This window comes from Pseudopodoces humilis, chromosome 24 (assembly GCF_049639895.1).
Source record: "Pseudopodoces humilis isolate 2021_Gansu_Grassland_sample_001 chromosome 24, ASM4963989v1, whole genome shotgun sequence".
In the NCBI taxonomy this organism is placed as follows: domain Eukaryota; kingdom Metazoa; phylum Chordata; class Aves; order Passeriformes; family Paridae; genus Pseudopodoces; species Pseudopodoces humilis.
In genome coordinates this window covers 7,055,441-7,069,373 of record NC_142223.1, presented here as the reverse complement: position 1 = coordinate 7,069,373, position 13,933 = coordinate 7,055,441, and the positions used below count along the sequence as shown (strand labels likewise).

The window sequence follows — 13,933 nt, the reverse complement described above, 5'->3', positions numbered from 1 at the left end:
GCAAAGCATTTCTTGTATTTCACTATGCATTGTTTGCTGAAGATAATTGGTTTTGTCTGGTAAGGAGCAGTTTTCAGGCCCTTTAGGTTGTTTTTCATTTGGCTCTAAGCATCTGTGGATACATGCAATCTTCCAGAATTGCATTTGGGAAAATGGTACTATTAAGGAAATGTAACCATCCAGGAGCCACTCAGGTGGTCACACTCCACCACCTGAGCTGGGGATCGTAGCATAAAGCTAAATATTTAATAATTAAGGGACTCTCCTATTGGATTGTCACAGAGTAGATGACAGCCTGGTAGATGACGTGATTTGATCTTGCATCTTTAGTGATGTAGTGGAAAAAGCTTGGAGGCTGACAAGGAAAGACACTGCATTTCTCTGCAGCAGAGGAAGACCAGTCATCTTGAGACAGGCTCAGGTGATCAATTTGAGACTCTTGTGTGGAGAGGTGAAGGATACTCTCGTGAGATTTTTTTAGTGCAGTTTCCCAGTCTCTTAAAACAAGTACTAAAGAAATAAAGTTTGGGCTCTTTTCCACCTGTTTTCTTAATGATAGTGAAACCCCCTTATACAAAAAGCTGACATGAGAGCAAGTCTTCATGTTCTGCAGAATAGTCCACCAGCTGTATCCCAAGTTTTCCATGGTGGGGGGAAGCAGAGTGTAAACAAAAGTTTGTTTTGGCCAGACTTCCCTCGTGTGGTGCTGAGGTTTTGCTGGTATCACACTTGGCACTGATGGCAGCAGCTCCCCATCACTGTTAGCAGGTTTTTGAATTGCACTTCAGGGGCATCTTAAATCCCAGCATAGTTTGAAAGTAATTTAAATTCTCTGAGTTACTTTTGGAAAGCCTACAGGGACACTCAGCTCTTCTGAACATACTTAGCTAGGATTTTGTCTCAAATATTTCAGTTTATTAAAACCTTGATTCAGAATTATAAGAGGAAAGTACTGAAATTAATATTATAAAGCATTTTTTAAAGGTATTGTCATTTTCAAATGTTTTGACTTTGTACTTTGTTTTCCTTTCAGTTAACAAGCATAAGCCATGGATTGAAACAACCTATCATGGCATAGTTACAGAAAATGACAACACTGTGCTCCTGGACCCCCCTTTAATAGCCCTGGACAAAGATGCTCCTCTGCGTTTCGCAGGTACAGAATTCATCTGCATTTCTGTTTGAAGATGTGGAAGTGCTTTCTTGGGGGCAAATGCTCCCATGCTCCAAATGTGTTAGTGTGTTTTCCCTAACAGTAGCATAACATTTCAAAGCTTTTAGATCCTAGGAAATGTGTGTGCATGGATTGGTGCTTTATTTCAGGTTTGCAGCTGTATCCAAGTATCCAAACCATAAAGTACTTTGCTTCTTTCAGTTAATGTGTACATGGTAATTTTTCTGTGTTTTATTTTTGTTTTGTTTTCATAGTGTCTGTCCTTTTCCTCAGTCCTCTAGATTCCACATTTCACAGCATTCAGCGTGGGAGTTCTGAAACTGATTTTCTTACCATTCTGAAGAGTTTCCTTTGGGTTTCCTTAGTGTTCATTTGTGTCTTAATATGAATGAAAATACTAATTAGTAGAATTAGGATTACATGTGTATGATAAATTTGCTTAACAGCCTAGGGTATGTTAAAAACTGAACAACTTCCTCTGGCTGAAGAAAAGGCTTTTTTTTCTCTAGCAAAGAATGTAGAGAATGATACACAAGATATCTGCCAAGTGTGAGCTAATTATTCACTTTGAACATAGGATTGACAATTTTCTTACAAACTTCTGCAGTAGATTTTTTTTTCTGAAAACATTTGTTTAGGAATACTGTATTCATTAATTGCATGCACAATTATGGAAAGTCCTTTTTTGAATTTGACAGTGTTAGAAAGATGTGTTTGAGGAATACTACTGGGCATCTGCAGGTATTTAAATTATTTGTAGTGGGTAACACAAGCTTAAACTGGATAATTGCAGCAGCTTATTTGGTTAAGCAAAATTTGAGAATTAAAAATCCTAGTGAAGTACCTAAAGGATGTGACATGAGCCATTTTGGAGAGCATTGCTTAGACTGGCTTCACAGAGGAAGAGATAGGAGAGTGATTAAATTAAATTAAGAGCCATTTGAAATGTTCAGCAGCTGACTGCATTGAGTGCTACAGTTTTATGGCAGTTTGGTCACAATTTTCTTGAGGTACTGCTTAAAGTAACAGTTTTGTTGCATTGTCATCAGACTGTTATTGTCTCCAGTGAAGCTGAAGATAATGGTAAATTTGCTATTCAGAAGTTGAGAGACAATGCTAAACCTCTGGAATTCCAACTTCCTCATGTATTGGGTGCATATGGCAGAGGCTCTTCTGCTGTCTCAACTGGAAATAAAACAGCTGTGTACAAAAAAACCTTCATGGCCAAACAAAGAAGCTTGTATTGGGATACACAAAATCTGTTAATTAAAGAGAGGAATGGGAAGCCTGACTTGTGCTCTCGGGGATGAGGAGAACATGAATCACCTCTTGAGTTCTTAAGTGCTTTAAATGTAGGTGCTGGTAATGCAGTAGCATTGAACAGATTCTGCAAATGGCAGTTTCTTACCTCTTGGATAGGAATGCTTTCAAGAAAGTACCGTCAGACTATCTTCAAATATTTTTATATGTTTACAGAGGAAAATCCAATGTCAAAGCATTTCTTAAATGAGACTTTTCCTGTTGGGTTGATCTAAATTGTAAACCTGCTTTCATTAAATGAACATTTTTATCAACTGGGAGTTGTATAAACAGAATATATTTGTATAAACAAAATATTTTGGCTTTCCAAAATGGAGATTTTTTTAAACAGCAGAAAATGAAATTTTGAGTATGGCACGTGAACATTGTGAAGAAGTCTCAGTATGAGACTGTTGGCTTTGACTTGGATGAATGTTGGAGGAGCGTGCCGTGGGGATGTGTGGAAGTGTTTGTGTGCCATTAAATGCAGCAGTCCTCGAGCTGTCCTTGAGGAGCCCGGCTGGGTGAGTGCTGCCTGCTCCCAGCTGTGCTGGGTGAGCTGTGCCCACGTCCTGGCACCAACACTGCTCCTTCCTGGGCTTCAGCGTGGGGAGCCCACGGGGCCAGTGGTGCTTTCACAGCAAAACAGAGCACTGCTCAGCATTCAGGGGCTGCTGCAGCCCTTACTGCTGCGTTCCTACTTAGAAATCAAATTTATTCATGCTTCAAAAGCCTGGATATTTTAATTAATTGTGCCCTCTAGCTGAGCTCTGAAACTTCTGAACTATGTGAAGGTTTAAAATACTTTAAGTAGAGCTTTTTTTATTTATTTCAGTTTTGAGTGTGTTGAAACATCTCAAAACAAGTTCATTTAGATGCTTTGTAGTACAAGAACTGTGGGGCAAGTAAAAGTAACAAATTATTGCTTTGCTCACTCTGTGCTGTGGGTAGGATCCTAAAATTCAGGTGTGCAAAAAATAAGTGGGGTTATATAGATGTTTATGTCTTGGTTTATTTGTATGGTTTTAAATCTGAAATGACACACTTTTGAGAACAGGATGGATATAGTCATGCCAGCTTGCCTTGTCAAACTGCCTGGCACGTAGGGACAGGATGGAATCCGTCTTCTGTACCATCACTGTTACAGATCTGCTTGAGAAGACAATGATCATTCTTGTTCCTCAGTGACTCTTTTCTACATTACAAATTGAGTCATGTTGGAATTTGATCCTAAGTGGTTTTGCTGAAAAAGTAAAATAAAAATAAAATAAAAGACAGTTATATTTTTTATTGTATGTTTATTGCTTGTGCCTAAAATCAGTCTGATGACTGAAGCTCTCAAGCAGGGGTTTCCCCTTTACTGTGCATAAAGGAACTGAATTTGTTATATTTGAAACAGCCACTGTTAGATCTGGATGCCTTCACACACAGCTGAACGTGTTCTGTTATGAGAGTGCAGTGGAGGGTCTCGTAGCCAGATGCTTGAAATGTTTCCCTTGGTCTTTTGATGTGTCTGTGACAGGGCTTCAGTCCCTCTTCCCCCACCCCTGGAGAAAACTCAGTCACATGCCTTTGTTTCCCTCTTGCTACTCTGGGATGCAAGCAGTATTTTGTGGGGGTTAGAAATTTTCAATTAAAGCATGAATATGTGTAGACCTTTGAAATGGATGTTGTAGAATCTTTATTGATTCTTTTAAAAAACTCCAAAATCCATCAAGGCCTTGGGTCCCTCTCCCTGGAGGCAGCTCCCCATGCTGGGGTGGGACAGTGCTGATGCCCCCAGCCCCTTTGCTTAGGAAGGGAGCTCTGCTGACATGGGCAGGGCTCAGCTGGGAGGGGGACTTTCAGAAGTGTCCTGTAGAGGAGATGACACTGTGAGCAAACAGGTCATGTCCCATCTGTGGCTCACTTGCATAGCTGGTAGCAAACCTAAGAGGAAATTTTGTTGCAGTAGTGTTTCAGCCATTATGTCAAATTTGAAGCTGTACTGCTGGGAAAATACATAGCTCCCCCTCCACATTCCTTAAATTAAAACTTCTGTTCATGAGGATTACAAGTCAATGTGTATATTTTTTAGTCATGAATTATGGCAATACTTTGTATAGAATAATGTAAATAAATTCAGATAAATTCTACTTTATGGGCAGTTATTAATCAACATGCAATTTTGAAAATATCTCGTTTAGCAGTTGGTATTACTAAAAAAAGAAAAGGAGAAAACAAAGCCTTGATCATATGAAATATTTCAAAATTCTTTAAATGAAAACCTGGAGTTAAAAAATTAAATCATATTTAACATAACTAAAACTCTAAAATTGTAACAGTTACAGCATATCACCACTGGAATTTGAAAATACAGTTTTTCCAAAGCTTTCTGTGTAATGTGTGCTTCTTTGCCTTTTCCTTATTTGCTCCCATTCAACCTTTCCTGTTACTGACTTGGGTTTGTCTTTTTTCCCTTTAGAGAGTTTTGAGGTGACAGTCACCAAAGAAGGTGATAAAGGGTTCTTTCTATCCCTTTTATGAATATTAACCTACTAACTTTGGTTATGAAATGGGGAATCAGCACTGAAACAGAAGATCCTGTCATGCTCTTTTGTCCCATTTATTCTCCCAGTTTTTTTCTATTTTAAAATATATTGATAAAAAGTGTTATGTAACCAAACCCTTGGTTAGAAATATCTGTAAATCAGACATCCATTTGAACCATTTGGGGTTATTGTATGTTGTGTGAACACTGAAGAAGTTGTTTGGGGGAAATTAGCATTTTCTGATATTTTCACTTGCAGATCACTTCTTTGGGACAGCTGAAGTTTTCCACATGCTTTGTGAAGTACTGTTGAAGTGCTGAAGCATTACAGCACCTTCCCTGCAGTACACACCCTTCAGGACTGACTTTAGTGGTTTAAAATATGAACCAACCCCCTTTTTCTGAATACCTCTGGACATGTTTTCATTATGAGTGTGTTGTTGGTACTAAGAAACCACTGCAACTATAATAGCAAAATAGTGGGGTTTGTTGGTGTAAGAAAATCCCCATCAAAATATAACAAGTTGCAGAGGTAGAAACACAGTATAGGTAGTGAAATAGTTTGAGTGGCTTTTGTTGTGTGCTGAGCTTACCCAGCTGTGCCAGCCAGTCTTGTAGTGCAGCCTTAGGTTTAGATGTGTTTAGAACTGATGTGCTGGGGACTTCTCTTCCAAGTCAATAGGGTGAAGAGTTCGACTAGAAGGAATGCCTTCTAAATCATTCCCTGGGAACTTCTTGACTAACATTTGGCCCATGTTAGTAGATAGCTGTTGAAATGGATGCCTGAGAAGTTGGTATTTCTACCTTTCTCATTCAGTAGTTTATTTTGATTCCCTGATTTTAGCCAGGTACATTGCACAGGAAGACTTTGTCCTTTGATCTGTTGACAGAATTTCTGTAATTATGGTGCTGAACCTGTACTTGAAACCTTTTCATCCCTTGACTTGTAACTGTGCATTTTAACCTCTTGCTCTGGTCAAAGTAAACCAGCTGCCCAGCTATTGCCAGTAGCTTGGCATAGAAGATATTACCAGTGGCCTTGGCTGTATGCTCACATAAGATCTACTCTTGCCCTAGAGCTGTCTCAAGTACTCCTGTGAAATGCCTGTCTACATTTCTCTTTTTCTCTTTTGTACTCCTGCATGAATGGATGCAAAGTAAACAAGTTGCTTGGAAGGCAGACGTTTGCTTCTTTTTACTAAAGTTCCCAGAATTCACCCATTTTAAAGCACAGTGCTCTTGCTTTGTCCACAGACCCTCACAAACCCCTGGCTGCAAAATATTTGGTCATTTATTTTTAAAATGTATCATCATGTTGACCAGTTCTAACCTGTCTTGTCTTTAACTCTGTAGGTGAGATTTGTGGATTTAAAATCCACGGGCAAAATGTTCCCTTTGAAGCAGTGGTAGTGGATAAATCCACTGGTGAGGGAATAATACGCTCTAAGGAAAAGCTTGACTGTGAGCTGCAGAAGGATTACACCTTCACCATCCAGGCCTACGACTGTGGGAAGGGACCAGATGGAGCAAATGCAAAGAAATCCCACAAGTAAGTCAGTCTGGGGTGGGCTGGGGGGAAGTTTGGCTCCAAGGGGTCTCCTGCTTGTGGTGATCTGTGGTCTGTGTATTGAGAGTAAATGTGAACCAGGTGTTCATACTGGAGGGCTTTTCATGGAACCACAGAAAGGGTCAGCTTGGAAGGGACCACACTGGGTCATCTGGTCCAACCTCCCTGCTCAAGCAGGGCAATAGTAGAAATAAAAAGAGCAGCCAGCTGGACATGAACTGCTTGGACATCCCTTCATTTGTATTTTAGGTGGTACTGCTTCGTCCCTTGATGTCTCTGAATTTACATTAGAAAACCAGGTGGGGATAGAAGCAAGGAAACTGCTGATACACTTGAAATCTGTCTTGAGTTGGTAGAGTTTGTGTGGGATACAAGGCCTGGACATTGTTTTGAATTTGATTTCTGAATCCAAAAAACTGGTTCAAGAAGTCAGTATGTATTAAGCTTAACAAAATGCCAAAGCATTCATGTTTCTATCGTTTCCAGACAGCCTCACCCAGAGAACCCAAGATCAATAGCATGGGGCTCATCTCTGCCTACATTAAAGAATGAGAACAAAGCAGTCTTGACTTAATCTTTATCTAAGGAAAAACCACAATATAAAATAGTCTCTAGAAAACCCACTTCACAGTAACTGTTTGACACTCTGGTGTAAACATCTGCAGAGCATGTGGGAGATGAGCAGTTGTGTGGAGCAAAGAGAGAGGCATAAATAAGATGAGGAATAGAGTAGCAGAGGTCATCTTGCTGACAAACAAAACCTTGCTATTCTATAACTCTACAAGGGTTTGAGTTTTATTTGCAAATAACCAGTGATAGTAAGCAAAACCTAGAACTATGCTGAATTATATAGTGATACACTGGAGAAACACCCACTGCTTTCCTAGGTAGGGTAGTTGAGATTGTTTGGTTTATTAATCATTGGTAGCTTCTTTCTGAGAGCTGGAATGCTGGAGGATGGCTTCGTGTGGAAAAGAAACTGATTGGGCAGAATCTGTAATACCCTAAACGTATTTATTTACTTGAACAAGAGAAAAGTGACAGTCATTCAGAAGCAGGTACAAATATTCCTGTTAGTCAAACCCCAAACCTTCACGTTCATGGAAGTAAGAGGACTGGAAAGAAAAAAGGCAGATGTAAAATACAGATTTTTCCTTGTTTAAAGTACCCAGGAAACAGACCTTCAAAACAAGTTTTCATTTCTTATTTCTTGGTTAAACCCAGCTGTGTAATTCTTGAACAGATATTCTCTGGTAGTATAAATGCCATTTGCCTTCATTTCAGTGGTGTTACATGGTATGGGAAGGCCATTTGGAACACCTTGCACAGGAAAGTGCAGATTCCGAGCTGTCAGGTGGAAAGGCTGGCACGGCTCAGGTGGCAGAGAGGGAGCTGCTGTACCCCAGGGCTGCCAGGAGTGGGTTAGGGTTAGGAGCTCTGTGCGTGTCATTGCAGGGCCACAGTCCATATCCAGGTGAACGACGTGAACGAGTACGCCCCGGTGTTCAAGGAGAAGTCCTACAAGGCCACGGTCATCGAGGGCAAGAGGTCTGACAACATCCTCAGGGTGGAAGCTGTGGATGCAGACTGCTCCCCCCAGTTCAGCCAGATCTGCAGCTATGAGATCGTGACTCCAGACGTGCCCTTTGCCGTCGACAAAGATGGTAAGAGACGGAGCCAGGGCTGGGACTGACTCTCACTGGTCACCCAAAGAGCAGGAGTCACCCTGCTCAGCAGCACCTGGGCCTGCAGGCTGGCACTGAAAAGTCAAACAGTGCAGGGTAATTCACTTGCAGATGAGTTTGTTCAAATCTGTGTGTAGTACATAGGTGTACAGGATGCATTTTATACAGCAGTGATCCTGAAGAATTGTATTGATGTCTGACAATTGCCTTTTTTCTGTGTCAGGTTATATAAAAAACACAGAAAAATTAAGCTATGGTAAAGAACACCAGTATAAACTGACAGTAACAGCCTATGACTGTGGGAAGAAGAGAGCTGCTGAGGATGTGCTGGTTAAAATTAGCGTGAAGCCTACGTGCAAGCCTGGCTGGCAAGGTTAGTTTGCTCTCTTTCCTCTCTGCTTTTAGCATTTGCTGCTACCTTCAGTTAAACGTGAGAGATCTTTAATATTGTTTCTTTGGATAAATATCCAGGTTGGAGCAAAAGAATAGAATATGAGCCTGGCACTGGTTCTCTGGCTCTGTTCCCTGGGATGCATTTGGAGACATGTGATGAGCCAATAACCTCAGTTGAAGCAACGGTGGAACTAGAAACCAACCATATTGGCAAAGGCTGTGATAGAGACACCTACTCTGAGAAATCCATCCACAGGCTCTGTGGTAAGAAGGCTTTTGTTAAAATAAAAGTGGTCTCTCTTGTTTACTAGTTTTACTTTGAATTTTGTTAGACCAGAAATCAGTGAGTAGATCTGGTCTTCATTTGCACATAGTTTCCTTCAACTCATTTCCTCACTGGCAGCAGAAGGCATGAAATTGCCTGAAGGTGACTTCTACACTAATTCTGAAATGTGGTAAAGAATCTCCTTCTTCTGCCTCTCCACTGTCTTACATAGACTAGTAATGTCCCTTGTGTGAGATTCATGTTCAAGAGCTAAAAGAACCTGTGCTGAAGGGTATAGCCAGTAAAGCCTCTCTGTTTTTCTGAGCATGATGGATGTAATGGCTGCAATCTGAGGAATACTTGATGAAAAACTAGAGAAAACCAAGAAAGAGTGGTTTGGAAAAAAACCAGTTAACTTGGATCAGTTGAATTTGTACTGTATTTGCCGTAGGAATAAAGGCCCTTGGCATCCACTTCTGCTGCAGTTAAGGGTCTTATAAAAAGTCAGTGAGTCCTTTGTAGCCATATGGAAGAACTGAGATTACAGGATAAATTATCACTCATGATTTATGTCTTCAACCTCAGTTGAGAGTAGTTGAAAGTCTGAATAGCAAGTAACCCCAGAGACCCAGGCAATTCCTGAGCCGTTCCCTGACTGGGGTCAGTGTGATGTTAAAGGTACCTGCTGCTGGCTGTGCTGTGAGCAGGCAGTGAGCTGGGAGGGGCTGATTGTGCACTCTGTTCAGCTGGATCAGTTCTGCTCTCACAGCTAAGTACAGTGTCTAGAGAAAGGTGTTGTGCTCATGGGTCCAAGGGACAAGGGGCATTAATGAGAGGGCTCCTGAGACAGAGGCAAAATCAGGTTCTATAGCTGTGGAGATTGAAACTGTTCTGCTTATTATGAGATTAGTTGTCTACCCAGAAGTCAAATTTGTGGAAGTTACCATGGTGTTAGATGCCTGTAATTAGTGCCACATTATTTAAAAGGAGAATTGCTTGATTTGTGATGATAGTGCATAATCCTGGCAGTTGGTGCTGAGAAATTAGTGCTGAAATAAACAGTTGAATTTGAAACCAGTGGTGTTCTTCTAAATTTCTGTTTTCATTTGTGTTGTAGGTGCTGCTTCTGGCACAGCTGAGCTGCTCCCCCCTCCAAGCAGTGCTGCTAACTGGACCGTGGGGCTGCCCACGGATAATGGGCATGACAGCGACCAGGTCTTCGAGTTCAATGGTACCCAGGCTGTGAAGATTCCAGATGGTGTAGTCACAGTCAGTCTGAAAGAGCCCTTCATGATTTCAGTGTGGATGAGGCACGGGCCCGGAACCAAAGAGAAAGAGACAATTCTGTGCAATTCAGACAAGACAGGTTTGTCAATACTTCAATTATGAACAGTCTTTGTGGTTGGTTGGTTTTTCATGTGCTCTGGCAGTGCATGTTACAGCATTTTCTCTACCTTAAGGTTTTCTTGGAATTGAAATGAGGTCGATTTTAAAAATCACTATTGTGCTTATGTTTAGGCTCAGCCTTAGATGATGTAGCTTCAGATTGGGCAGAGTTGTTTTTCTAATTCTATCTTGGTTTGCATTATGCACTCCTTTTGCTGTGGTAGATTACTTATTCTGGCACTGCAGCCTCGAGTTTGCATCTCCAAAGATAGCCTTGTTCTTGATGCTGCCTAAAAACATTAAGACACACATACCAGGTCTAGTGAGTGACAGCATTTGCTGCTGTATATTTTTTTTCCTTAGGAGGATATAATTTCTTTTTCCAGAGATGAAGTGGGTTTTTTTTTTTATGCTTGGCACAATTTCACTCTCTGCTTATGACACAGAAACAATAATTTGGAAAATGCCATTAATAAGAGGGAAATGTGATAACCCTGTTTCCATAATTGGCATTTGTAACAAAAAAAGCTCTTCTGTTTGCAAATAGAGCTCTTTTTCTCCCGCTGACAGGTTTATCTCTGGCTCTTCAGTGCTGTGCCTGGGTTTAGATTGGGTTTGGATAGAGATAGTCTGTTCTGCAGCCTCATGGGTTCTTCAAGAGTGCCCTCACTACTGCTGCAGATGTTTTACATTCCTCTTGCCATGCCTGATTTACTTCTGCATTGATTACTGCCTATCAATTACTTCAATATTAAAGTGTGAAATTGCAGAACATGTGAATTTTGTTGGTAAGGCTTGCAGAAAGTAACGCTGTTAATTCAAATATCTGTGTGCAGATATGAACCGGCACCACTACAGCCTCTACGTGCACAACTGCCGCCTGGTCTTCCTGTTCCGCCAGGATCCTTCTGAGGGAAAAACCTACAAACCTGCTGAGTTCCACTGGAAGCTGAATCAGGTGAGCCTGAAGGGCTCTTTGCTAGAGTGCTGCAGTGAAGGGCAGTGGTGACTGATGTCCCTGGTAGTGTATGTAGGAACAAATCCTGTCTGCCACTCCAGGCTCCCACACCCCATTCCCCAGAACCCAGCAGTGCTTGTTTTACATGTTCAGCTTCACCTTTTCATCTTGAGTAGCAAGTAGAAAATACAGCATCAGTCTTGCAGCTGTGACTAAATGCACTCTAAGGTGGAGTGCATGACAAAACAGGAGGTATTTATTCCAGGTTGTTTCTAGCATTCAAGTACTTCTGAGCATATGACATTTTCTCAGCCCCCTGTATTTGTGATAGTCGTGGTTTTTTTAACAGTTGCTCTCAGCAAATACCTGTCTTTTGTCAAGTAAGGTTGTCTTATATCAGTATTTCAGGATGTGCATGCATGTAGGTACCTATTTTTAGATTGAAAGATGCTGTTATTTAATATAAAACTTAAAGGAAAAGAAGTATATGCAGCTTCCTGTATTGGCAACAGAATAAAGAAACTTTTTATTAATATTTGGCAGTCAGTTCCCTTTTCAGATGTGTGCCATGTGTGTGAAAGATCAGCTGTGTACAGGCTTGCGTTGTAGGTTGTTGGTACATCCGCATGTATGTTTATGTAAAATATAGCACCAGATCAGTTACTGACCTGTAATGGGGAAAAAATGACAGTAGAATTTTCAAACTGTCTCCACTCAGGTGTGTGACAAAGAGTGGCACCACTATGTTGTCAATGTTGAATTTCCTGCTGTGTCTCTTTACGTGGATGGTGTCTCCTATGATCCGTTCCCAGTCACTGAGGATTACCCACTCCACCCTTCCAAGATAGAAACACAGCTGGTGGTTGGAGCATGTTGGCAAGGTAACTATTTACAATTGTTCATACTTCTAATGAACTTTTTTAATGAAATCTTGGTGATTATCTGGAATTACCATGCATTTTTTTAGTGCATGAAATATAACTTGTTTTGCCTCTCGCAGATGGGTTTTGCTCCAAGCTGGTATCACATATTTCCTGAGTCATTTTTTGCAGGAGTGTTTGTTTGTATTCTCGTTGGCCACGGGTGTGTGAAACACAAGGCTGCTCAGCAGCCTGTATTCCATCAGCGTGATTTTTGTGGTGGCCATGGGAATACTGACAGCTTACTTTTAATAATGGTTGTAACAGTACCTCATGCACTTCAGATTACCAAGCAGAACACTTCATTTCAAGTAGGTTGAAAAGCATCTTGTAGGAAAAGTGTTCTCATCAATGTCCAGCAGACAGCTCTGCAGAGCAGCACAGCAGTGCTGTCTCTTGGGTATTTTTTCCATTTCTGCTTATAAAAATAGACATCTGCTTTTTTGTCTGCTCTATTCAAGCTGCTCTAAGTTATATATACAGCTCTTCTCCAAGGAGAGAGAAATTTTACCCTTTTGAAGAAGTTCTTCTAACATTTCTTTTAAAATTTTAAAAGCAGACTTTAATTTTTGGTGCTTCCATCTGATAAATTGTCTGCTTAATATGTGTGATTCTATTATTGATTAAGAAATCTTTGTTGGTAATGGCTTCTTTTGATCAGCTTTCAATACCTTTTGGTGATTTGCTGTATTAGTCTGGATCTCACCTTAATTTCCCCTCAGATGGAGCCAGTTGTTAGAATTGTGTCATCTTACTAAAGGTGGTTTGTGGGAGGTTTCCCCTCTTGGTTCAGGTATTCTGCAGCTCTTGCTGCTGTCGCTGCTGCCTGTGTGTGGGGCTCTTTGGGCTGTGGGGCCATGACTGTTCTTGTAACAACACAGTGCTGTGTCTTCCCTGCATTGCAGCTTTTCCAAGAACTCCGAATCCTTAAGGAGCTGGGTCCAGTATAAGCAAACTTTGGGGGATGTGCTGCTTTCTGGGATTAGAGAGTTTGCCAGATTTTAACTACTTGGTCCTTTCCCTATTGTCCTATTCTTTGTCTTGCTTTTCTACAGAATATACAGGAAATGAAAATGACAATGAAACTGTGCCCGAGACCTCTGCAGGTTGCTGGAGTTTTTTCCCTGCTGTTTTATTTCGTTTTTAAGCTAAGACATTGCTTCATCTCGCACACAGCATGAAATGCAGGCATTGCATTTGGGCCATTGACCTTCACATAATCCTCTCCTAGGCTTGTGTCTTCATTGTGCTTCATTTGCAGAGCATCATCAGCTGACTTCTGCTTGGTTTGGGGTTTTTTTGTTTGTTTTGGGTATTTTTGGTTGCATCCAAACAAATGTACCTTCATGTACAGATCTGCAATGGTTGTGATTGCAGTGAAGTGAGAAAAAGTTGCTGATGTAAAATATCAGCTATAATCTCTTTCATCCAGTTTTGTTAAAGCATAAACACACATCATCCTGTATAAATGTACATATTTATGCATGTAGGTATGTGTCTTTATGATAGAGTTTATCCAGTGCATTGGGAAGGACCTCTGGAACAAAGGTACCTTTGCTCCTCTCTCAGAACGACTGATTCCGTATTTAGATCAGGCTGCTCATAGAGACAGACCTCTAACTTAGAGTGGATATTCACTTGGTCAGATATTTATATCAAATTCTAATTACAGTGAATGGGCAAAAAAGCTTCAGCTTCCAGGTATTTCAGATCGGCTACAGGGTTATTTCCTCATAACAAATTTTAGTGATAGTGT

General features: G+C 40.8%; 1 protein-coding gene across 4 annotated transcripts in view; it reads left to right on the top strand.

The window, feature by feature from the left end:
* CLSTN1 (calsyntenin 1) overlaps window positions 1–13,933 on the top strand; it is a 30,396-nt gene that overhangs the window by 7,994 nt on the left and 8,469 nt on the right. Inside the window, exons 2-11 of one of the 4 annotated variants that reach the window (XM_005530455.3) lie at window positions 1,034–1,156; window positions 4,938–4,967; window positions 6,357–6,552; window positions 8,026–8,234; window positions 8,479–8,628; window positions 8,727–8,912; window positions 10,031–10,279; window positions 11,136–11,257; window positions 11,976–12,138; window positions 13,233–13,283. In XM_005530455.3, coding sequence (XP_005530512.1) covers window positions 1,034–1,156; window positions 4,938–4,967; window positions 6,357–6,552; window positions 8,026–8,234; window positions 8,479–8,628; window positions 8,727–8,912; window positions 10,031–10,279; window positions 11,136–11,257; window positions 11,976–12,138; window positions 13,233–13,283 — 1,479 coding nt within the window. The remainder of the gene's footprint in view (window positions 1–1,033; window positions 1,157–4,937; window positions 4,968–6,356; window positions 6,553–8,025; window positions 8,235–8,478; window positions 8,629–8,726; window positions 8,913–10,030; window positions 10,280–11,135; window positions 11,258–11,975; window positions 12,139–13,232; window positions 13,284–13,933) is intronic. The other 3 variants (XM_005530456.3, XM_014259210.2, XM_014259211.2) reach the window with 3 other exon arrangements.